The 24131-nt window shown below is 34.3% G+C and overlaps 2 protein-coding genes across 2 annotated transcripts; one reads left to right on the top strand and one right to left on the bottom strand.

Annotated features, from left to right (window-relative positions):
* Positions 1-3295: 3295 nt before the first annotated feature.
* On the top strand, positions 3296-7060 carry LOC115449512. Its single transcript, XM_030177353.1, has 2 exons — positions 3296-3674; positions 5485-7060. Exons 1-2 carry the CDS (start codon positions 3499-3501, stop codon positions 6740-6742), a joined length of 1434 nt encoding a protein of 477 aa, XP_030033213.1. The 5' UTR covers positions 3296-3498; the 3' UTR covers positions 6743-7060.
* Positions 7061-7302: 242 nt separating this feature from the next.
* On the bottom strand, positions 7303-23975 carry LOC115449513 (histone deacetylase 3). Its single transcript, XM_030177354.2, has 7 exons — positions 23465-23975; positions 22741-22929; positions 22161-22435; positions 21668-21855; positions 21023-21163; positions 14224-14333; positions 7303-13395 (listed from the first exon to the last, which is right to left on the bottom strand). The coding sequence occupies exons 1-7, from the start codon at positions 23703-23705 to the stop codon at positions 13235-13237; spliced, it is 1305 nt and encodes a 434-aa protein (XP_030033214.1). The 5' UTR covers positions 23706-23975; the 3' UTR covers positions 7303-13234.
* Between the last annotated feature and the right edge of the window lie 156 nt (positions 23976-24131).

The raw sequence follows: 24131 nt of genomic DNA, 5'->3' as shown, positions 1-24131 counted from the left end.
TTATGCATATCGATGATTTAATTACTCTAACATAAGTTATAACGTACTCCGATACTTGCGTATTTGATACGAGTAATATTATTTATAATGATAATAATCTCCTTGGCCAACAGTTAAAACCTCCCTGTAGTCCAAACTGTGACAATTCGACATCGACAGAGGACACCTCAGAGGAGACACCACAGAATTTTTCAATTTCACGGATAATTTTTGCACTGTAAGTATTCCGTTGATTTTGCAAAACTATTACTAATTTTCGTAACAAATGATAATGTTTATTTAGGTTTTGGCTCTGGCCACTTGAAATTTTTTACGCAGTTAAGATACATTTACTTCGGTATAAATTTTAATTAAAAATGAGTACATAAATAAACAAAGTCGTAAATTAAGAGGCAACTTTTTAACGCTCAAAGTAGGTTCATTGGATTCTTTATTCTAAGAAAGGCTTTTCGCGACAAGAACCACTAGTAAAAGCTAGAGGTATCATAAAATATATCAATAAGACACTTATTTCATTTAAGATAAGCACTTACAATGTTTAATGAATTAAAACGTTTGTTTACAGATTAGAAAGACTTGGAAAAGTGATTCCACATATTGCGGGATAGATTCGAATGAGGAAGCTACGTCTCAAGCATATATTTTAGTACTGCCTCCACATTTAAAAAGAAAATAATTCACTATCTGCTGTTTTCAATATATGACCTCAATCTCAATTTTCGATTTGTTCCTAGAATAAGCCAATAAAAATATGTCATTTGCAGAGTTATAAGATTATACAGAGCGGACATTGCTACTTCGCGTTAGATTGAGTAACCATCGCATGAGTCGTTTTTGTACGACAATCTTCCAAATGTCCACTCTATATATCTAATCTTAGAACTCTTTGGTTTTGATGGATCGAAAAAAGCGCTTAAGATCATTTATTAAAAATGGCGAAATATAATATGAGTATAAATTTACCTACCTTTGACATTTTCTTAAATCATTTAATAAAATATTATTATGAAAAACTCATGTCAGAAGTTTAGTGAATCTGTGTTTTATTATTAAGTACTTAATAAATACATGTATCCGTTATGAATTAGGAAGACAATAAAAATCTTGTATTTGTCATTTATTATGTGTTATTTTTAATCGCCTTTAAAAAAGAAAGGTTATCAATACCTCATATTTCTATATTTTTTATTGCTTTAAATGACGAGACGGGCTTGCTGTTCGCCTGATCGTAAGCGATACAACCGCCCATAAACAGTAGAAACACCATCCAACACTTTTAATTATTACAAAGTATTGTTTAATATTCCACTGCACTCGTTAACCTGAGACATGAGATGTTAAGTCCTATTATGTCCAGTAGTTAGCCTGGGTAAAATGATCTTCAAACCGGAACACAACAGTGACTACACACTGCTACTTGACGTCAGAAAGAAAACACAAATAAAACAAATAATGAGCAGCCATGATTTCACAAAATTCCTTATTGCTATCATGAAAAATAATCCTGGAAGTGTCTGAAAGCAGTAGTCAATTGTTTTTTTGGAAATTACAGAGTCGATAATTATGAAGAGTTCATTGAAACTATGCTTGAAAGTTTTAAATTGATGGGCTGCAGAATGTCCCATAAACTCCATATGCTACATGCTCACCTGCACAAATTTAAAGATAATATGGGTGCCTATTCAGAGGAGCAGGGAGAACGTTTTTACCAAGATGTGATGGACTTTGAACGACATTACCAAGGGCAGTACAACGTGAGTATGATGGGAGATTACATTTGGGGATTAATACGCACACAAACATAAAAGATCCATTACAAAAAAAAAAACATTTTTGAACATGATTTTTTGTTATTTTCTATTCGTTTGCTATTATTACTCATAATTCTTGTATAAAAAAGACTTTGATGTTCAATAAAAACTTTTTTTATCGTAATTTTAAATAAAATTACAGAGAAAGTATAAAAATTTGTATGTGTTTTTTGAAACTCAGTAAAATTGCTCTAGTTTCTACAAAAGCAAACTTTGATCGGAACAGTTATTTTTTTATTTCTTTGTAACATAGAAGAAACCAAAATTTCACATTCAGGAGCCAGACTCAAAAATCGTGTTGACCGGTGTAATATTTCACCCCGTAGTCCCATTTAAATTATTATTTTTGCGTTCGATTTTGAATAATTTCGAAATTGCACCATTTTCATTTAATTGGTATGGAAACTTACACTTCGAAGATGCAGAAGGGAACTTCTTATAATCAAAGAAGATTTTGAAGATTCTCAGTCTTGAGATTTTAGCAGAGCTATACGTTATCTACCCACGTATGAATAAGGGAGATGCGAGTGAAAAAAATAGGGAGCAATTACACTTTCTTTTTTTTTTATTTCGGTACTTTTATACCAGCACGTCTCTGTTTTCAAAGACGACAAAAACCGGCAAATGTTTATATACTTAATTGTATAGATACACGAATGGTAAATACAAAGACAAAATATTGTAAATAACTTCGAAGCAAAACATTTTACACGAACACGTTCATATTTTTTGTACTTACCTGCTGATCTTTTTACTTACCCTTGCGCTTCCTTCCGTCGACACGCAGATTTCGAAATTAGTCAGGCACCAGATAATAATCAGTTAAGTATATCAGTTCAATAGATGTTTAGTCTTGTAATAAAAGATTCACTGTTCGTTATGATCCAATGAATCTTATCCTTATTATAATTGATCATAATATCAGTCTCAAGTAGCTACGACGTTTACTTATAAAGTATACTTTGCACTAAAGCATAATATAATATTATATTTTTAAAAGATTCTAAGAAAATAGAAGCGATTTTTATTCAAATTCTTTTTTTTTATTTATTTATTACGGCTCTGGAAACAAGTCCTTTCTTAAAATTCATTCAGATCCTTTTTTTATTCATAGGCATGTTATTCAGAATTGAAATTACAGTGTGGCCATATTAAGCAAGAAGCTACTATTTTAGCAAAATTGAAGGCCATTAATTCGGTGATTAATAATTCGCTGCAATTTAGGGAAAGTTGCAAATTCGATCAATATAATTTATGATAAAAGACTTAAAGAAATATAAAAAAATAAATAAGTTTTACTTAACTACATAAAAACATGAAGAATTTCTACAACGTTGAATACAAACTGATAGTAATAAATAGCAACTCTTCAACAAATTTGTGAAATTTTGTATTAGATTTACCTATGATAATATGTAGGCTGAAGAATTATCAAATTTAATCTGGTCATAATGCATAACCGTCACTCTGAGCCGTCACTTGTCAAATAAAAACACTGTCACTGATTCGCTGAACGAAATGCGAATTGCAATTTCCGAATCAGTTGTGATCAATTTGTCATTTTATACTGTCAAAAAGACCAAAATAATATTCGGGAGATAGTTATAAAATTCGTAATGCGTTCATAATTTAACATTTTTTACCCATAGTCAATACAGCTGTTATACTCATTTAGATTAGGAACATAATGTCGCCGCGAAAACAGCCTCCTCGTTTGTTCAAATTGTGCGTAAAAAAATTATTAATTTTGATCAATTCAGCTTGTTACGACATAGAAAGAACTTATCCCGAAAACATGTTCGATGAATGTGAGAGGAAGGCCCTAGCTTTAAAGAGTGAATTGATGTCATTGTTGCCATACAGGTAAGTGACCATACTTTTTTTAATCAATCCATTTTTCTATTTATTTATGGAAGGGTATAATGAAATATAAGTCTGTGCATGTTATAAAAAAAACTTTATTTAGTCATTATATTTTGAATTAGGAACACTAGGACAAGATAAAGGATGTAGTAAGAATAATTGCAATCCCCAATCCAATCTAGAGTTAATCATAAAAATAGTTAAAATCTATAAAATAATTTAAATTAAAGCAATAGAACAGCTTGTACCTAATTTTGTACCTTCAACCAACATAAAATAAAGTTCTTTTGTAGTTGACAAAAAATAAAATCTATTATTTCTTTTTACTTCCTTAAATTATAAGGCCTTATATCAAATTAATTTAAAATCTAACTAAGGTTTTATAGGAAGAGATATTACTACCTATAACACTCAATTATATTCCCGCTTTGCATTTATTTGACAGTGTGGGATTGTAACCGTTGCCGGATTAATGAAATTAATTTTTACTGTAGACAATTCTTAGTACAACTTTAACATGCGTTTGATTCACTCCACTATAGGGTTGGCCCATCACACATTTTCAAGCATTTGTCAGAGAAAAATAGCTTTGTTCCTTCAGCCATCCTCCTGCATGAGTTAATGTTCTGAAGGGTACAGTACCAGACAGTATGGTTTCCAAATATTCCAACTAAACATTACTCAAAATTTCAACCATGGACCTACCAGATAATATCCAAGACACAGAACAAATTTACACAAGTTTATACTATGTCAATACAAAGTAAAATTTTAATTGGAAAATAAACACCAAATAAGAAGTGAAATGGTTCAATTAATGAAGTGATAGAGTTTGACCCTTAATCAAATAAACTTGATAATAACTACCAATTTCTGATTTTTTTATCAGGAAAATAAAATCTATGCCAAGTTAAATAGATAATTTAATAAAGAATATTTTGGTAGTTGAAAATTTAAAAAAACCTTTAATTTTTTTAAAGAAATTATTCATTTATGTTACACATTCACTCCTGTCATCCGTGCGCCTTAGATGTATTGAATGACTGCTCAAACCCATTTGTTTGGAAAGGGCCTTAACATTAATAATCGTATTTGTTATCATAAGTAGGCATTTTTAATATCATAAGTAGGCACGGCAATCTAATATTGATTAATCAAAGAATCGATTTGTAATATATTGTTCCAGCAAATGGATATTTTTAAAACGGATATTGCATTTTTTCCAAAATCTAATTTTAAATTACTGAAATTCATATTCTGTATTATAAGTAATATAAAATATTATATTTTGTTAATAACCTCTGTTATTTTGAGTTCATAATGAATTAATGATTATAATTGATTCTAATGATTGTATTCAATAAACAATCACAATCGCTATCTTTAGACTGATCTTAAAAATAAACCACTCGAAATATATCATAAACATAATATTAATGAAGCAAATCAAATAAACTTTCTGATTGGTCCTCTTGCTCAACAATGGATCCCCAAACAGCAATTGGTATTTCTAAATAATATTGGCCCTAAGGTGACCGAATTGCACAGTCCGTATTAAAGGCAGTCAGTTTAAATATAAATACATACTCCTTAAAACATGCAAATATCTACTGTTGCAATTATAATTAAATAAAGCAACTATGTTACACTTTGTAGTCATCTAATTATGTTTATTAAATAATATTCATTTCATAAATTCCCAGTAGTGGGTACAAAGCAAGCTTTCATTGTGCAATGGGTAGATAAACTAATAACACCCATGAACGCATATAATAAAGATCATATTTTAACATGTGCTTTTTGTTTTCAGGTTATTTGATGTCCTCTGTTCGGAAAGAACTAGCTGTCAGTACCGCGGCGACCCCCGCATACAACTCCACGTCTTGACACATCCCTACTTGACCGTATTTCGTAAAAGTGATCTGGATAACGGGATCCCTCACCAATTCTGGATCGACAATCTTTGCAATCTCAATCGGCTTGTTGTTCTTGACCTCAAATTCATTTGTACTGACGAAATACTCGCAATTATTGGCGCAAATTGTCTTTTACTCGAAGAAATTAACATTGTCTCAAAATTAGATTATTACAAATCCCCTTCCAACGCGTCAGTTTTGGCCAGAAGCGTCTCCAACGTTGGCCTTGCTTCAATCAGTAATTTAAAACAACTCCGCAAGTTGGCTATGGATCCTCCCAAGGGTGAGAGAGCGAAACGTATAGGCCGATGCGTATCTCAAGATGGTATTGCTAGGCTAGTCAAAGAGCTTCCACTTCTAGAGGAATTGAAAATCGAATCTTGTGATATCAGTTCTCTTTTAAGGGATGTTGGGCCTCTACGTCTTACAAAAATCAATTGTTACTTCCCATCGGCTGAGAGTATGGCAAAAATAATTACTATGTTTCCCTGTTTAAAGGAGCTTTCGGTGACGAACTTGTCGATACCCAGTACTGATGAATTTCTGACGCCAGTTTCAAAAAGCGATTTGAGACTGAGTAGGCTAGAGTTGTTATATATAACCATTAAGGAGTCTACGGAGCAGTTTTTGACAGTAAAAGGGATGTATTTGACACACTTATCACTGTGGGAACATGAACTATCGTTGACGATGGAAACTTTGATGTGTATAGGAAAGAATTGTCCGCATTTAAACTCGCTTTGTTTGTTGACTATGTCCAAGTACTTGATAGTACCTCGGTATTTCCGACGGCCGCAGAATATTTTCCAAGAGCTAGAGACATTGACGATAGGGACCGACGAATATGACATCAACAATATGTTGTGTTTTTTTTTGGATTGTACAAATAATGTGCAAAAATTAGTGGTGAAGTACCAGAGTCACGTGAATATTAATGACATAATGTCATATTTATTACAGAAAGGCCGTCTGAGAACTATGAATGACTTGTGGTTAGATTGTACGTTACAGGTGTCGAAGGATATAGTGAAATCCATTGTACAGTTGTGTGAAAATCTCCAAACGTTTACAGTGAATTTGGGCGACGACGTCGGTGAAATACAAAAATTCCTTATCGCAAACAACTATGATTTAAAACTGGGTAGTTATTAATTTGCTTTTGTAGTTGTTTAGGTGTAAATATCAGATTTTATATGTAATTTAGTTTAATCCTTTACCATCGTGTATTCCTCAAGCAACTGAACTTGCGGTTGAAAAAACCGTCTCATTTGAAGTACATTATGTATAATTATTTATTTTCGTATAAATAACCGTGGGCAGATAGGTGATCTTTACTGTTGTACTGATCGTGAAAATGTTTGGCAGAAGAGAAAGCTTCAATAAATGCCACTCGCTTACTGAGTAGGTTTTTTCCCGCAAGTATATTTTGAAATTTAAATGTTTTATATTAAATAAAATTTGAGAACATTATTTTCATTTTAATTGTCATTGTGACCCCCAATGTCATGGGAAATATTTGGTACTCTAACGGGTAAGCCAGATTTTAAAAATAACGGCATACTGTATATAATATTTTTTAGTATTCATGTTTATTATGGTTGGCCTCATTCTAAGTTCAATATCTAGGTCTAGATAAATTTATACACAATCAAATTGCCTAGAAAATCAGTATTTACCAGTTTAGAAAAAAAAAGAAAAATAAGGCCTGAGTAAAAGCAAGTTTGAAGTGAGGCAAAGTAATAAAAATATGTTAAAAAAAAATCATACACGTTTATTTTTCATTTATACAATATTTACAAAAAGATATTGGCAAATCGACGGAGTAAAATATTTCAAGTCGCTTTTAGGCATAATCACCAAATATAAAGGACTATCCACCTTTGCGGCTCGTTTTTACCATGACAAGTCTTCGTAGACTGAATCAGTGGTGTTTTAGTTGTACTCTGAGCCTGATACGATCACCGTTCAGATTTTGACTTCGAATCAGGATCAGGCACTCACTTCCTATCACAACACGAACAGGCATGACGGAAAGTTTTACCCGTTTTCATCTCTGCCTACCCTTTCGGAGATAAAGGAAGTATGTGTGTCTAATAATCGTACTTAATGCAATCGTGGAACTTTGACCATGTTTGGATGTACAGAAACCGCGCGTGAAGCGAGCCGCAACAGTATTATCGTTTATTGCAGTTTGAATGCCAATTAGTACCAAGATAATGACGAACATACTTCAGTAAAAACAAAATCAATACACATCACACATTTATCCCCGAAAGTGTGTGCAGAGGCGCAACCAGAGCACCCACTTTTCGCCAAATATGTTCAGTCCCATGATGTGATAGGGGGGCGAGCCTACCGCCATATCGCGCACAAATTCCTAACTCCGGGCTGATAACTGAGCAGAAAAACTCAAATATCATTTTTCCCGAACCAGGATTTGAACCCAGAGCCTCAGAGCGCTGCCGTACCGGGCATGCAGTACAACTACGCCAATGAGGCAGTCGGCATATTGCACCTACATTATTAATTATTTCACTCAATTACGTGTAGCTATGGAGGCTATCTAGCTTTTACCAAGTTGGCCTAAAATCTTTATTAGAAGCCTATGTTCAGAAGAGGACCTGCAAAAGTTGAAGTAAATACGCTTTTGTAATATCGCTAGCTGGAATCTATTTAATTCTATCTAATTCTAATAGAAAGCCATACATGTCGAACTATCTACAAGTTTCAATTAGGACTTACTACTAATTACTAATGAAGTTAGACAAAAAAGAAGCTACAATAAGAACCACTAGGAGTAAAACAATAACTGTCTGACAGTTTGTGAAAAGGTATATAAATACACTACAAGTAGATGCGTTCTATATTAATCCGTAATCCGTATTGCTAGTTTGAATAAGGGATATTATTGGACAAAATTTTATTTCTACAAGAACTAATTCTAAATACATTTGACCAGACATAGAGAATAGACGGAGTAATGCCATCACAAAATGACCATAATGTCGTAAGTGGAATTTGTGGCTGATCTCTATCAACTTGTTGCCAAGAAAACCTAGACTAGGTACTACAACTGACAGTTGCCGAAGTTGCTGAAGAAACTGTTTTTTCGCAGTCGTGTAGCGTTACTCGGTAACAAGACGCGAACGAAATTGGTTCTTCCATACACGAGATGTTTCTTTAAGGTTTTTTTTTATTACCTAGTCTTTTCTTTAGGTCTATATTGTAAACGTTCCTAGATCTGTTAACCTTACAACTGTTTTATATTACACGCCTTTCTGTTTATTCAATGAAAAGCTGGATATGAAAGTTAGATCAGTCCATTCTCCATGTCATGGTTGTGCACACAAATTGACAGGCGGCAATAAGTTTCGAAATAGCGATATATAATTTTATGTCGATAATTTGTCGATACTTTTTGGACCTATTTGATAAACGTAAAAATAAGAAGAAAAAGCAATAAATATTAATATTTTACGGTTAAATATTAACCCCCTTCTCCATAGACGTTATTCATCTAAGGACGGAGCATTGCTGTGGTAACAAGTCTGTTTCTCAGTGGTGACGGCCTGGCAGCCTTCACAGTGTGTAGGCATAGGGCCGTGGTGTTTGGCTAATATTAAGATAAAACTTTAATCTAGTTGACTGTCAAATAAACAAAGCTGAGAAACAGACGTGTTATCACAGTTTTACTGCGTCCTTTGATAAAAAAACGTGTATGAATAAGGTACATCTTTACCAAGTACTCTATATTGAATAGCGACCAATAAGTCTATATCGATATTATTAACTGCACCTTAAACACTACAAATTGGAACACGATTATAATTTAAATTATTTAGCAAAATTGAAAATTAAACAATGAGCATTGTTTTTTTTTTTATTCCTACTGATTATCTATAGCCGGGTTTCCTGGAGAAAAAAATGAAAATATAAAAAAAAATGGTTTGGTGCATAATCAACCAACTGAAGTCCATAATTTAAGCTGCTAGTAGAAAACTATATTAACACATTGACTGGTGACAAAACAATGTAGTAAGTACCTATTCACCAGTTCGGCCACCACGACCGGAGTGTGTTGTCCCGCACTAACGTTTGGCAAAGCAACGCGAGTGAGGGAAACAGCCTTAGATAGCAAACAGCATGCGTTACACCCAATAATCAACTCGCTGACTCACTATTACAAGGTCCTTAGTAAAATAATATTTAAATTGAAAAAAAAATCATTAAAAATTCTCATGTCGGTAAAAAATATAAGACAATCATGTTTCTCCCTTTATTTATCTTTCGGGATTATTGGAAATGTTTTACTGAAAATTTGGAATTATGTAAGTATATAATTCAATATGTACCAAAAATATAACATCGTAATAGCGAGCCAGCATATTGAACCGCAGTCAATGTGTTAATAGATATTCTTACCAAAAATATGGCCGCAGCAAACCCGGGTTGAGACGATATAAATAACACGCTTACATTATATCAAAGTACAAAAATATTACTACACCTACATAATAGATAATTTATTAATATTAATAGAGGAATGATTTAGTACCCTCTCATCATGTTTATAAAACATATTTGTTAATCAGAGCCCTGATTCTCAACGTCAGACTATTTTGACAGTTCATAATCAGCACGCAACGCACGATATCGCGTTTGACGATTGAAATTTTAATGCGGAATACCATTCCACACTAATTTCATAGAAATAAGGTAAGACAATCTCTCTCAATAGTAGAGGAGTCCCGTGCTCAGCAGTGGGCAAGTATATAATACAGGGCTGATATTATTATTATTATTATTATAAGGTAAGACAATCGTGTTAACAGTTTACGCTGTCATAGAGAATAAGGTTTCTGCTGCATACTTGAAATGCAAACGCAACTAACAATAAGAGTTATAACACAAAAAAGTAAAGTATTCATGGAGAAATTACAATAATTATACTTTAACAACTACACAGGTGTTTTTGTGTTAGCAATTTTTAAATTGTGAACGTCTATTTCGTATTAAACAATGAATATATTTCGGTGTAATTTCATAACTTGTAACTACAAATATCATAGTACAATACATAATTACTTACAACAGTTTACAATAAACGATCCAAATCTCAATCTTCAATCCGATTCCCGAATGAACTAATCAAAACAACTCATTTGTGAACATGTCAAAATACTTTGTTCTGATTGGTTAATTTTTGAAATAGATCAAGAAAGCGGTTGGAACCGTTTATAATAAAAATGGCGGTTAACTAGAAGAATTAACATTTACATTTCTGGTGTAATACTGTTGAATACAATTAAGATATGCTTAGATACATATTAGCTATAAGTAACATATCGCTGGCACACCATTCCAAAGTCGTATGTTAATTTTTAATAATTAAAAAAAGTCGCAAAAATTTAGATTTAAAATTGATATTGGTAAAAATTAGAAAAGATAATAGCTCATGGTTCACGCTTTTAACTTTCTGGATTATGGGAAAATTTTACTGAAAAAGATACCAACTTAAATGATATGTGCAATGGCGGCTCTAAACGACGCGAGGCCTTAGGCGAAATAATAAAAAAAACGTCGAGGTCCCGAGCGGAGCAAAACAGTTCCTCAGTTTTAACAATTTCGTCGGTAAGATCACAAAAAGGTCTTCCAAGGCACCGGGTGAGGCCCCTTTAAGCGCGAGGTCTCTGTAAGCGCGAGGCCCCTATAAGCGTGAGACTGAGCGGTCACCCTGAATATATGTAATTTAATTTGTGCAAAAATACAACATAGACTTGTAATAGTAAGCCAGCGATGTATGCAGTGGAAGCACATTTTAACGTTCATATCATCTAATACAATAAACTCGGACAATTAGGACGTGTATACATTCATACGAAATTTATGGGTAGATATTTTTTATTCTATTAATGTATTGCTTTGAAATCGCGTACAAAGGCGTAAACTAATGTGCAGGGTGTGTGTTGCACACTGGCGCTCTCAAACAACCTGCGCCCGAGCTAAGGCCGGCGAGCGGCTTCTTTACTTTACACAACTTTTGATTTAATATTATCAAAATTAAAGATTACATTGTCTCCTAGGGGGCGCCTATATTTTTTTGGAAGTACATGAGCTCGAGCCGCCTCTGAACGCGTGTGGTTAGACCATGTTACGTTATTAACCTACCACAATCTATTACCATCTGTATTTACTTAGCACTAAGACCTTTTTTTGCAATATTTACGTTTGTTAGCCTGACAGGGCCGGCTTATAACACACCGGACTTTGAGTGAGCGAGACGCTCGCAACCCTTGAACATTAAGCGACCTGAAGAGAACCACTAACGGGTTACGAACCTCGGCTCAGGACGGTCTCTGGGAGAGGATGACACCAACGATTAGGGATACTAAGTACTATAAACTACATTATCTACTCAAACTACGTCTATGCGAGTGTCCGTTTTGTCTATTACTACCGTCGAGCAGCGATGCTATTAAAGTTACTAGTAACCACTACGTAATAAAATGTCATAGGAAATACTAATACCGCTTATTCATAGGCAAATATTCAAAACAGGAGAACATATGTCGTAGCAATATACGCTTTATGGCCATTTAAAATTAAATCATTATGCTACTTCTCTACGCTAACTGTACATTACCAAAAACTTTAAACACTTGCTTCTGTTCAAAAAAAAATTGGTAATAATTAAAAACAACTTTACCTATTCACTTAAATCTGTTATTACATCAAAAGCTAAGACGGTTGTTTTATATTAAACGAATATCAGCCGTATATAAAAAGATTTAAAATCGAGTTTTAATTATTTTCGCCGCCACTTCGCAAGCGCCTAACCTAAAAGCTAATCTGTACTATATATTACAAAATTTAACTCTAAATATTGGACCGGACCCAAACAAGCGAGAATCTAAGTTCGCATAAAGCGTAACTACAAATTACTCAACGCTTGGCCATTACTCGCATAAATAGGCTACCATAGACAAGGTATTGAACGAGTGTGCTCTATTCCCGACTTAATAAAGGTTATTATATTTTGAACCAGAGATTAAATTATGTTTCAGTTGAGACTAATCATACAGAACTGACATCTCTTTAACTGCTGTTGAGCCTCTAAAAAAATATACGACTGCCTTCTTCTAAATATTGACGTTCTGAAAATATACTTTCTCTCCACTTGAGGATTAACACTTCCAATTTAAATTTAATATAATATAATATGTACCTTGCTAAGGGCCTGTTTCGGGTGTCAGAATAAACGATAATCCTAACTATCTTATACATTATCGACACATAACATTCAATTGATTATAAAACAGAGGCCTTATTCTATACCACACGTTATTTTGTCAACACGTAACGGGTCGCATCGCGTTTCAATATAAATTAGCATACAGAATACCATTCTACGCTAATTTCACAGATAACGTAACACAGCGGTGTTATAATTTTACAATATCATAAAGAATAAGACCCCAGGCCCTAAAACTTTTTAATATTACCTCCTTTGCCACAATATGTTTATTGTCTATGGTAGCACGTCACAGATAAATTCAACACTAAGCACTAAACAAAGTCCAGAAACTTCTTCTTGAAGTATTTCTCGTGTCAAATGGCCAGCGGGTCGGCCGGTCCGTCTGTATGCTATGGTTCCTTCGTCTCTGCAACTGTTTCCTTGTCGTTATCCTTTTCATCTTCGTAGAACTCGTTTTTAGGCTCGACTATCTTATCGGCCTCTTCTTGACTGATCCTTACGTCTGGATCTGGTTCCTCTTTTATTTTGTACTCTTCCGGGAAGAAGTCACCTGCGAATTGATTGCGTCAATAACTTGGTTACTGTTAGGGATTTTTTTCCTTAAACAGTGATGAAACATAGGCAATAGCTATGATAACACATAGGTATACATAGGTTTCCAAAAATACAATAAATTTCTGTATATATTATATTATCATGTTATGTAGCCTTCCTCAATGGACTATCAAAGATTAAAATTGAAAAAAAAACAATTCAAACCAGTGGTTCTTGAGATAAAATCGTTCAAACAAACAAACTCTTCAACTTTATATAATAGTATAGATTATTATTTATATTTCATACACTGGCATCCTGTATTCATAAAAAGAGCACTACTTGTTCATGAGTTGATCTTTCTCCTCTAAATGACAAAATTGTATAAGGCGATACCTCAAGGTCCATTTTCATACATTTTGTTTCGGCTTTAATCTGGGTAACTAAACAAGTATTGGCAAGTAAAGAATTTAAATTCACGTCTAGTTAGTGATTAGTTCTCGCAGTTGAAAGAAAAACGTAAAAATAATTAATAATCATGGATATTTCGGCCTTTAAAATTTAATATGACGAAATTTTAAAGGCCGAAATATCCATGATTATTAATTATTTTTACGTTTTTCTTTCAACTGCGAGAACTAATCACTAACTAGACGTGAATTTAAATTCTTTACTTGCCAATACTTGTTTAGTTACCCAGATTAAAGCCGAAACAAAATGTATGAAAATGGACCTTGAGGTATCGCCATAAGTAAACATATTCTAACCTTTATGTAAAGACATTGTATCTTAAAATGTATTACAAGATTACTATTAAAATCACTACTATAAATACATCATGTACCTGGCACATGAGTCATTTGGACGGCAGGCGAATGCTGACACATCTTCAAATTGTCATACACGTGCTTCGTGATCGCCTCCAGGTATTGCTTGCTATTAGCATTATTAGTGCTAGAATAAAAAAAAATAATTGTGTTATGATAAAAACAATGCACACTTATGCTTTTTAGCCTCGAAGGGGTGGGCATAGGGGACTGATCCACTTCCTTCTCGCCGTATAATTTCATCCCATGATATGATAGAGGTATAGAGGACTGCCTTGGTGGCGTAGTTGTACTGCATGCGCGGTGCGACAGCGCTTTGAGGTCCAGGGTTCGAATCCCGGGTCGGGCAAAGTGATATTTGGGCTTTTTTGCTCAGTATCAGCCCGGAGTCTGGAATATGTGTGCGATATGGCGATAGGCTCGCCCCCTATCACATCATGGGCCGGAACACACTTGGCGAAAAATGGGTGCCCTGGTTGCGCCTCTGCATACCCCTTCGGGGATAAATGCGTGATGTGTGTGTATATGATAGAGGTCGAGTCTATGGCCATATCGGGATATGGGTAAGGCCGTAAATTTTGCCACTTTTTTAAAACAAAAAATGTCTCATATTTTAACTGCATATAAAAAAGACATAAATTTGCAATTTGTCATTCAAGAACTCTTATTATGGCCTGTAGCTTTCTAAAGCTTACAATTTTATCTCAAAGTTAATATACTCCATACAGTTTAATAACTAGAGTGAGTTCAATTCGTCCAGTCCCCAAAATTTAGCAAAAAACTCGCTGTCTTTTCAAAGCATTCAAACACTCTGAACTACAAAATTGTATTTTTTTCTATTCAAAGTCTAATTTCAGAGAACTGACACAAATAACTTACTAATAAGCAACTAACTCGCAATTTGATCTTTATAATAAACTAATTTTATAAATAATTATCGCAATTTAAATGTTTGTCCACGTATTTTCGCTTCTACGTTACAATTGTGTATGTTACCACATTTTCGCCTCTAAATAATGTTAACCTTTTATGGTATTATTAAATATTGATACTGGCAACACTAAGTGTCACTACCACCCAATAAAGAAAAAAGAGACGCCATACTGTTGTCTGTGGATTCGAACAAAGTTGCGCGCGCGTGTTTCGCCGGCCGGCTTTTCAGTGAATTTAGACGATTTCAAAGGTAAATAACAAATTCTATCATATCTATTTCATACGAAAATGTCCATGAGTGAATAACTATTGCGCGATGTATATTTTTCTTTCAAATTTAGCTCAAATTATTGATTTATGGTAAATTATAACTTAGAAAATCTCGCTTCTACGTTACTTCTAAGTGACTTCTATGTTACCGGTAACGTTGATTGTATTTAACGTAACATTGAAGTGCTGTAAGGATTCATACATATTGTACAATTTAAATTTTTTAACCGACTTCAATAAGGAGGAAGTTCTCACTTCAATTAATTTTTTTATGCATGTTACTATTTTTACTTTTTAGTGCATTTTTTTGCAAAAAACTGAGCATCACACAAAAGAAAGAAAGGTAATTAAGAATACAGGAAATGAACAGTATGACCATGTAGAAGGAAGAAATATGAAAGAAAGTGATCAAAATATTTAAAAAAAAGGGAAAACGACGACAGAAAATGAAGATAGTGAGCAAAATAATCAAAAAGAAGAACAGCAGTAACAATGTTAATGTTATTAATGTATTGTACAAATAAAGTCTTCAAATTTATTTATTGGCTTTTCACATTGATCAACTATCAACAGAACAAACAAACGACACACAAAAGAAATGAATAAAAACTACTTTTTTATAATATTTGTGTTGCCATACCAATCCAACACCCCTTCTCAACACAAATATTTTTCTATGAGATACACATATATAAGAGTTTAGCATTAATTAATACTCAAATTTGTTACACCACATTCGTTCAAATGTTTCACAATTAATTCCTTACTTAAAACCTTGGTTAACATATCTGCAGGTTGTTCGTTAGTCTTAATATACTTAACACATATTTTATTTTCTTTCACAAGATCTTTAACAAAATGGTAGCGAATATCTATATGTTTCAACCTTTTTATAGTATCAGAATTTGCATTTATTATTGCTGACTGGTTATCACAAAATATATTAACAGGGCAAATATTTTTACAGTCAAAATCAGCTAATAAATTTATGAGCCAAGATACATCACTAGCAGCCATACTCATTGACACATATTCCGATTCTGTGGAAGACAGACTTACTGAGGCTTGCTTTTTAGAACACCACAAAATCAAACAGTTTGATAGCTTGAACATATAACCTGACTTGGACTTTCTGTCCAATACATCACCTGCCCAATCAGCATCACAATAACCTTGTAAATGAATATCTTTACATTTAAAAACTAATTTATAATTTAATGTATGTTTAATATATCTTAAAACTCTCTTTAATGCACTAAGTAGCTCATTATTTGCCATTGATTGATATCTACTTAGCATAGAAACTGGATAACAAAGATCGGGTCTTGTACCTGATGCTGCATACATTAAACAACCTATTATTTGCCTACACAACTTCTCAATATTTATATCTTTTTGAACAGTTTCATTTGCAAATATTTTAGTGTTAAAATTTATGTCCATAGGGGTTGACATATCTTTACAATTTTCCATATTGAATTTCTTTAAAATACTTTCCAAATAACTTATTTGATCCAACTCAGTAATACCTGTTTCTAAATTTTGCTTTACATTTATGCCTAGAAAATTTGATATTACTCCCATGTCTTTCATTTCAAATTCTTTATTCAATATATTCTTGAGTTCTATGATATGTCTCTCATTTGTACTAAAAAACAAAATATCATCAACATACAGTAATACATACATTTTATCTTTACCGATGCACCTCTTAAATAAACATGAATCATTATTTGACTTAATGAAACCTTCTCTACTAATCACAGAGTTGAATTTATTGTTCCAACACTTGGGTGAATTTTTAAGACCATATAATGCTTTATTTAATTTTACAGTATTTTTCTCCCCGGAATAAGCCCCTTCTGGCAATCTAATATAAACATCTCTATCTATATCCCCATACAAGAATGCTCCAGTAACATCCATTTGGTATATTGGTAGATTTAAATGAGTTGCTATCGCAACAAAAACTCTAAAAGTTGATAGCCTTGCAACAGGTGCATAAATTTCACCTAGATCAAAATCACTAACCTGCTCAAAACCCCTAGCCACTAGTCTAGCTTTGTACTGGTTGTTTCCCTTGACCTTAAAAACCCACTTGCTACTAATAATATTTTCACTCTCCGGTGCGTCAGTAAAAACCCAAGTATTATTATCATTTAAGGTTTGTAATTCCTTCTGAATTGCCTCTTTCCACTTACTTGCATCCTTCCTTCCCATAGCCTCTTTGTATGTAATTGGTTCACTCTTGTTACTTACAACATTGTGGCACTGATAAAATGATGTCTGTTTCCTCACTCTCGTACTCCTTCTTTCCTTCGTTTCCTCCACCTCTGATGATGATTCATCCTCGCATTGTTCAAATTCGCTATGAGACTCACTCTCTCCAGTAGACTCATCATTAAAAGTAGTAAGAGTATCACTCGTACCTTGAGTTTCTTTGTATTCAGTCATATCACTCATGTTCATTGTTCCTAGAGTTTCATCTTGAATAAATTGGCCATCCAAATCCAACGTGACCGTTGATTCATTCTCTTTACATACATCTTGGTTTAAGAAAACTACATCTCTTTTTGTATCTACACAGTTTCTCTCTGAAAAATAAATTCTGTAGCCCTTCACATGTTCTCCATAGCCAATCATTATTCCCTTCTCACCTTTTGTGTCCCATTTTCTCCGCTTTTCCTTTGGAATATGTACATACACAGGGGACCCAAAAGCCTTCAGTTGATGAATATTATAATTGTTGTTCATCCACATTTCATATGGTGATTTTCCATCTTTGCCTTTTCCTGTCCTGTTTAGAACGAAAGCGGCTGTGTTTACCGCTTCAGCCCACAGTTTCTTCGGCAAATCTTTAGCATGTAGCATTGTCCTTGCCGCTTCAACAAGAGTTCTATTTTCCCGTTCAGCTTTCCCGTTTTGTTCCGGTGTATAAGTAACAGTAGTTTCATGAATGATCCCTCTCTTTGAACACATTTCCATCACTTCTTTGTTTATAAATTCTAATCCATTGTCAGTCCTAAAAGTCTTGACTTTATTTCCGGTTACATTCTCCGCTTTGTTCAGAAAATTCTCCAGACAACGTTTAATTTCGTGTTTTGTTTTGACGAAATACACAGTCCTGAAGTTAGAGTAGTCGTCCTTTAAAACAACAAAATATCTCGAACCACCAATCGATTCTTCTTCCATGGGTCCACATGTATCGCCATGTATTATTTCACACGTCCTGGTGGTTACGCTGTCACTTTTCTTAAATGGTAGCCGGTGAATCTTTCCCTTTAAGCAGCTTTCACATTGTGGAACTGAAGATTGTTTTATTTCAATGTTATTTTTGTTCAAAACTTTCTTTACGTAATCAAAATTTTGGTGTGCCAACTTTTCATGCCACTCGTTTAAATCATTAGTTGCTACTTTTGCGACACTTGCAACTCCACTCTTGAAACGAAAATTCAAATAATATGAGCTCTCAAGTCTTTTTCCAATTGCACAAACAACACCATTTTTAAGAAATTTGCATGTGTTGTCATCTGTCATTATGACATAGCCCCGGTCAGCGGCGCGGTTCACTGAGAATAAATTTGTCTTTAAGTCAGGAACAAACAACACATTGTCTATTGTTGAGTCTATCCATTCTCTTCCGTTATGGACTTGCACCGACATCTGTCCACATCCTAACACACTAATGGCCGCACCGTTACCGACTATAACGGATTTTTGAGATACACTTTGAAATGATGAAAACAATGAACGAACCCGGCACATATGCTCACTGGCTCCCGAGTCAACTAGCCACTTTGATTCTTCGTATTGTTTATGCACTGAGTCCGATACAATAAACGCATTACTCATCTTTTTATTGTCCTTTGACCTTCTAAAACGACACTGCGCCTTGTAATGTCCGACTTTACCGCAATAGAAACACTTATTATCGTTCATCTTTTTCTCACTGTCTTTATTACTTCTACACTCTGTTTGGAAATGTCCGGATTTGCCACACTTAAAACAATTAACGTTTCTTCTTGTTACAAATGCCGACGAGGACGGTGTATTATCTTTTTCTTCTGTCTTATCCTTCAGTCTCTCCTCCTCGATTAGCAACCTGGCCACTAAGTTATCAAATGTCTGCTTGTCTTCTGGTGCAGACTCCCAGGCCGACACAAAATGTTTATACTCGTTCGGTAGACTCATTAACACTTTAGTTATAGCGAACTTATCTGAAACTTCCTCGCCCAACTGTTTTAACTGGTTTTGTATTTCCTGTATCTTTGACAAAAACACAGACATTTCGACTCCTTTTTCGTATTTGTACTGGAAAAATCGCTGTTGGATGATATGAATGCTGGTTTCCGATTTTTGCTCGTATATACTGAGAAGCTTTTTCCACATTTCAGACGAGGTTGTACATGTGACAAGATGTAGCATGACATCTTCCGACATTCTTGTCACCAGAAGTGTTTGAGCCTTCGCGTCCTTAGACTCCCAAGTATTTCGATCTGTAGCGTGTTCAGGTTTCACAGTCCGTCCCTCCACAATATCCAACCATCCCTGACCCCTCAAAAGTACGGTCATTTGAAATTTCCATATGTTCCAGTTTCGGGCTCCTTCCAGTTTCATTACATTATTCGTGATATTTATTGGGTTTGCTTCCATCGTGCTGTCCTTCCTTGCAATTTATCTAGAGCAAGTAATATCCTTCTCGACGAAAAGACGATATAACAAAAATTATGCTAGATGTCTCTGATTTTACTTTTACTTCCAGGTATGCGCTTCTGGGCCCATAACCTGTACAAATAAAGTCTTCAAATTTATTTATTGGCTTTTCACATTGATCAACTATCAACAGAACAAACAAACGACACACAAAAGAAATGAATAAAAACTACTTTTTTATAATATTTGTGTTGCCATACCAATCCAACATGTATGTATTTAGTTTTGATAAAATACTATTTCTTGTTTATTTTGTGTGTATTTGATTACTACAAGTTTTAAATGAAGAATTATAATGTTGGTGTTTTGTTTATTTAGTTTTAATTAAAGATTAATTTTGATTTATTTCTTTGTATTTTATTACTATTATCCCTGAGGGGGAAGGGAGAGGCGCAACCAGTATGCACCCATGTGTCGCCAAGCCATTTCCGTCTTATGATGTGATAGGAGGCGAGCCCATCGCCACTTCGGGAACAAATTGCTGACTCCGGACTGATGTGGAAACGAGATAGAAAAACTCGATATCACTTTGCCTGATCTGGGACTCGAACTCGAGACCGTTAGGTAATCAAAATAAAAAAAAAAACTAGTTTCTTAAAAGAATTGGTTTATTTTGTTTATTTTTTTAGTTGCTGCTAACACTATGACTAATAATTTTACAAGACTGTTTGTTATCCGTGTACATCATAAGGCATAAAGTTAAATACCAAAAAGATGCAGTTTGAAATCAGCCTTACATACGTAACGTGTTACTTTTGCGTTACCGTAACATAGAAGTGTCTATGTTACTCAATGTTACTAAATGGCAAAATCTACGGCCTTACCCATATATGGTTCCAACGCTATTTACACGAGTAAAATAACCAGAATTAAGATTTAAATTAAAAAGTGACATGTCACCTGTTGATCTCAGGGTGTAATTGTAGATCCGGAGCGAAGAACTCCAAGTATTCATTATACGGTAGTTCATTGGAGATCTGCTCATCAACCAAAAGGGAAGTCTCGTACGTCCAGCAACGCGCCACGTTACGTAATGTGTATCTGTGAGGGAATTAAATACCCATTAGAAATGTGTAGAGTTGTCAGACATTACATATGAAATGAGTATGTTGACAATGTATTTACCAGTACATTTATTCTCTATGCCATAGGTTCTTTTGACAGTTCGCAACAAGCACGTAGCAACGGATTTGACAATAGAAACTGATATATGAGGAATACCATTCCGCGCTAATTTCACCGCCGTGTTACGACTTTACACTGCCATAGAGAATAAGCCCACAGGACAACTATGGACAACTGAATTTTGGTAATAACAATGATAGCTTGTTACTACCAAAGTCCAATAGTTTTCAATCCAACATAATATCATAAACGACACTATATAATATTATTTAGAGAGCATATTACAACTTATTTAATTATCTTTCCAAAACTAATAACGTTATGTAATGCTGATAATAACTAATGAATCTGTTTGTCTACATTTGAAATTGTTTTTATACATTAATTATGCTTAATTAAATAAAATATGTAATAGCATACCCTCCACCACCCACAACTAGTGTGGGCACGTTCAAATTCTTGACAAATTTGACGCACTCGCCGTGCCCGCGAGTCGACAGCGAGAAACAACCTAATCGGTCCCCCGCGAGGGAATCAGCGCCGCATTGCAGCACTATCGCTGTTGGACGGTAGAACTCCATCACATTGGATATCACTGGTTTAAAAACCTGAAATGTACCAGATATTTTTTCTACTTCCAAAGCTGATGGCAATGTATATAAAATGGACAAATCGTTTTTATGCAGTAATACCATCAATAATGCCGAATACCAATTATCGTATCATATATGTAACACCTCACTTATGAGTAAACAAGTATAGTTTGCTTCACCGAAATTCTCATGATCTGGCGCTAGTGTAAATTTCTCATATAACAAAGTACCATGAAGTATTTTCACTACAGAGCTCTTCCTTATCATAAGCACTCAACTTCTAACAAACATATAATTAATTACAATTTAAACTAACTTACCTGAATATAACTCTGGTCATCAATTCCTTCTTTCAGCGGTACATTAACCGAATAATACCTTCCGCTTTCCGCTCCGATTTCATACATATCTCCCGTGCCAGGGAAGAAATAATTCCCATACTTATGGAAGCTCACTGTCATTACCCTGTCTGTGAGGTAGAATGCTTCCTGCACCCCATCACCGTGGTGGACGTCAATGTCTATATACAGTACTCGGGGATGGTACTTCAGGAGTTCTAGTATTGCTATGACTATGTCATTGACATAACAGAATCCTGGGAATTAAAGCAATATGATCAAATTTATTTTGCGATAGTCCTAAACGAGACTGCAGGGGAACTTTTGTTATAAGTCTTTTAATCAACTGATAGTTATAATTTTGCCAGAAGTGACAATAACAGCAAGTTCAAAGTTATGATTACTGCAAAATCTTAAAAGGTATTATTGATATTTTAAATCACTATGTGATTATTTTTATACTTGCATCCTTTTTACTATATTTGATGTATGTATTATGTATTGATTATTCACAGTAAGGTAAGAACTGAAATATATATAAATAGAGCATATTAATATTCACCTGAAGGTTCAAATTTCTTCGCATGATGCAGTCCACCGGACCAATTAATAGCTATATCGCAAGCATTATTGTTTAATTTCATAGCACCTTCAAGAGACGCTCCTGTGTACATTGAACAGAAGTCAAACAGACCTTCGAACACTGGACAATCATCACCCACATTGTAGTGCAAGAGGTCTTTGGAGTAACCTAGAAGAAAGACATCAAATAATGATCAGATTGCTAACACCAAGTCAAAACTCAGAACATTGGTTGTTAATTAACACTGTTAATCTTCAAAATCAGCTATAACTTAGTAGACAATTAACATAGGCAACTATGTCCTTGAAGAGGTTATCAGTGACAAGCTTCTACTAGCATAGCTAGGTGTGGGCAAAGCGGAACTATCCCATGCCTGGTGCTTTTAGAGTGATTTTTCAAATGTATATACTTGTCAATATTGACCTACTGCAATTTATATTTTTTCACTATCATGAATAGGTATGTCGTGTCAAAGCATATTTGGTAAGACAAATTTATTGGATAGATCTTGGGAATGAAAAAAAAGGGGCCTCGCTGATGCGACATTGCCCATGTCTATATTAATCCACGCTATGCCACTGCATCCTTCAATAATATACTAGAACACGAATCTGACTGCTTTAAAATTAAATCTGGTGTTTTTTTACAAATAAAAGACTGTGCATTAAGAACTGTGTTTAGCCAACTTGTTAACATCTCTTACTCTGTATGTTCTGAGGAGTCACATTCTGCAAAAACTCAATGTAGTCCTCACTGTGGAACCTGCACATGTCATGAGCACTCGCCCTATACGGCTTGTATATCTGCATCTTCTTGTGTAGTCCATACTTTAGCACTAAACAGTGTGTCACAGCCAATCTGTGGGGTTTCATAGGATGTCCCGGCCCGTAGTGGAAGTTCCCTACATCGGGATTGTAGAAGTACGCAACCCTGTGCTGTGTCATAATGGATAAACAAATACGTATTCCTTTAATATCAAAATAATGCCGAGTACAACAGCTATTACAACCAAACGTTTGGTCAACTGTATATCGTTGAGCATGATTTACCCATTTTAGGAACTTTTACACATTATAAGCACTTATAACACGTGTACTCTTATGATGTGATGTTTATTATCACAATAATCACTATTTTTAAAACTGGACTAATTTATAATTATATTTTACGCCGATCACAAATGCATCAATAATGTCAGAATTCAGACGTCAGTCGTGAATCGTCGATAGAGATGCGACACCAATTTACTTTACTTAAGACACTTTTATAACAGGCAGTACCTATCTACTGTACTGATACTAGTAGATAGCAAGTGTTTATTTTTTTTTTCAACAAATAACATCCCTGAAATTTTTTCTTTCGTATATTTT

Source organism: Manduca sexta, chromosome 9 (genome assembly GCF_014839805.1).
Source record: "Manduca sexta isolate Smith_Timp_Sample1 chromosome 9, JHU_Msex_v1.0, whole genome shotgun sequence".
NCBI classification, from domain to species: Eukaryota; Metazoa; Arthropoda; class Insecta; order Lepidoptera; family Sphingidae; genus Manduca; species Manduca sexta.
Note: the sequence above shows the minus strand (reverse complement) of the source record. Positions and strands in the feature narration are given on the sequence as shown.